Genomic DNA, 659 nt, shown 5'->3' with positions numbered 1-659 from the left:
ACAACAACAACAACAACAACAATAATAATAATGACATGCAGGGCTATTTTGCAGTAAATCCGCCTCTTCTTCCAGCAGGTTGGCAAATAGCATACACCGCAAATGGACAGCCTTATTATTTGGATCATAATACTAAGACAACGCATTGGAATTTACCAGAAACTGTCGGCTATTCGTTTGGCGGATATTATGATCCGGTGATGGTAGCTGGTGGGAATCGTGGCGGTCGTGGTGGCCGTGGTGGTCGCAATGGTATTGATCAGGGGAAACGCAAAACTAAAATGTGTATTTATTGGGAAAAGAATGGAGAATGCAGTTGGGGTGACAGATGTGCTTTTGCGCATGGGCCTGGTGAATTACGGGCTTCTGTCGGACCGGATTCTTCGCAAATGCAACAGGTGGGACATGATGTTCCGCCCATGGCATAATGCAACGTTATTTTTGAGCTCTTACAACTGTTCCGTACGACTTGGGAAGAAATACACTTGAAGGAAAAAAAAGAAAGAAAGAAAAGAAAGAAAGAAAGAGAGAAGCAAAAAAAAAAAAGAGAAAAATAAATGGCGGGTTGTCGTTGTGGGAAGTTCAGTTTTAGAAACACCGAAAGTTGTTCTTTCTTTTCTTTGTTTTTTTTTTTACTTTTACTTTTACTTTTACTTTTA

At 40.4% G+C, this 659-nt stretch overlaps 1 protein-coding gene across 1 annotated transcript; it reads left to right on the top strand.

Annotated features, from left to right (window-relative positions):
* Positions 1-35: 35 nt before the first annotated feature.
* Positions 36-428, top strand: TEOVI_000278600 (zinc finger protein 3; the record flags this gene model as incomplete). The annotated part of the gene is made up of 1 exon (XM_067225806.1): positions 36-428. One exon carries the CDS (start codon positions 36-38, stop codon positions 426-428), a length of 393 nt encoding a protein of 130 aa, XP_067081907.1.
* Positions 429-659: the final 231 nt, after the last annotated feature.

This window comes from Trypanosoma equiperdum (assembly GCF_001457755.1).
Source record: "Trypanosoma equiperdum strain OVI genome assembly, contig: ctg_611, whole genome shotgun sequence".
In the NCBI taxonomy this organism is placed as follows: domain Eukaryota; phylum Euglenozoa; class Kinetoplastea; order Trypanosomatida; family Trypanosomatidae; genus Trypanosoma; species Trypanosoma equiperdum.
Note: the sequence above shows the minus strand (reverse complement) of the source record. Positions and strands in the feature narration are given on the sequence as shown.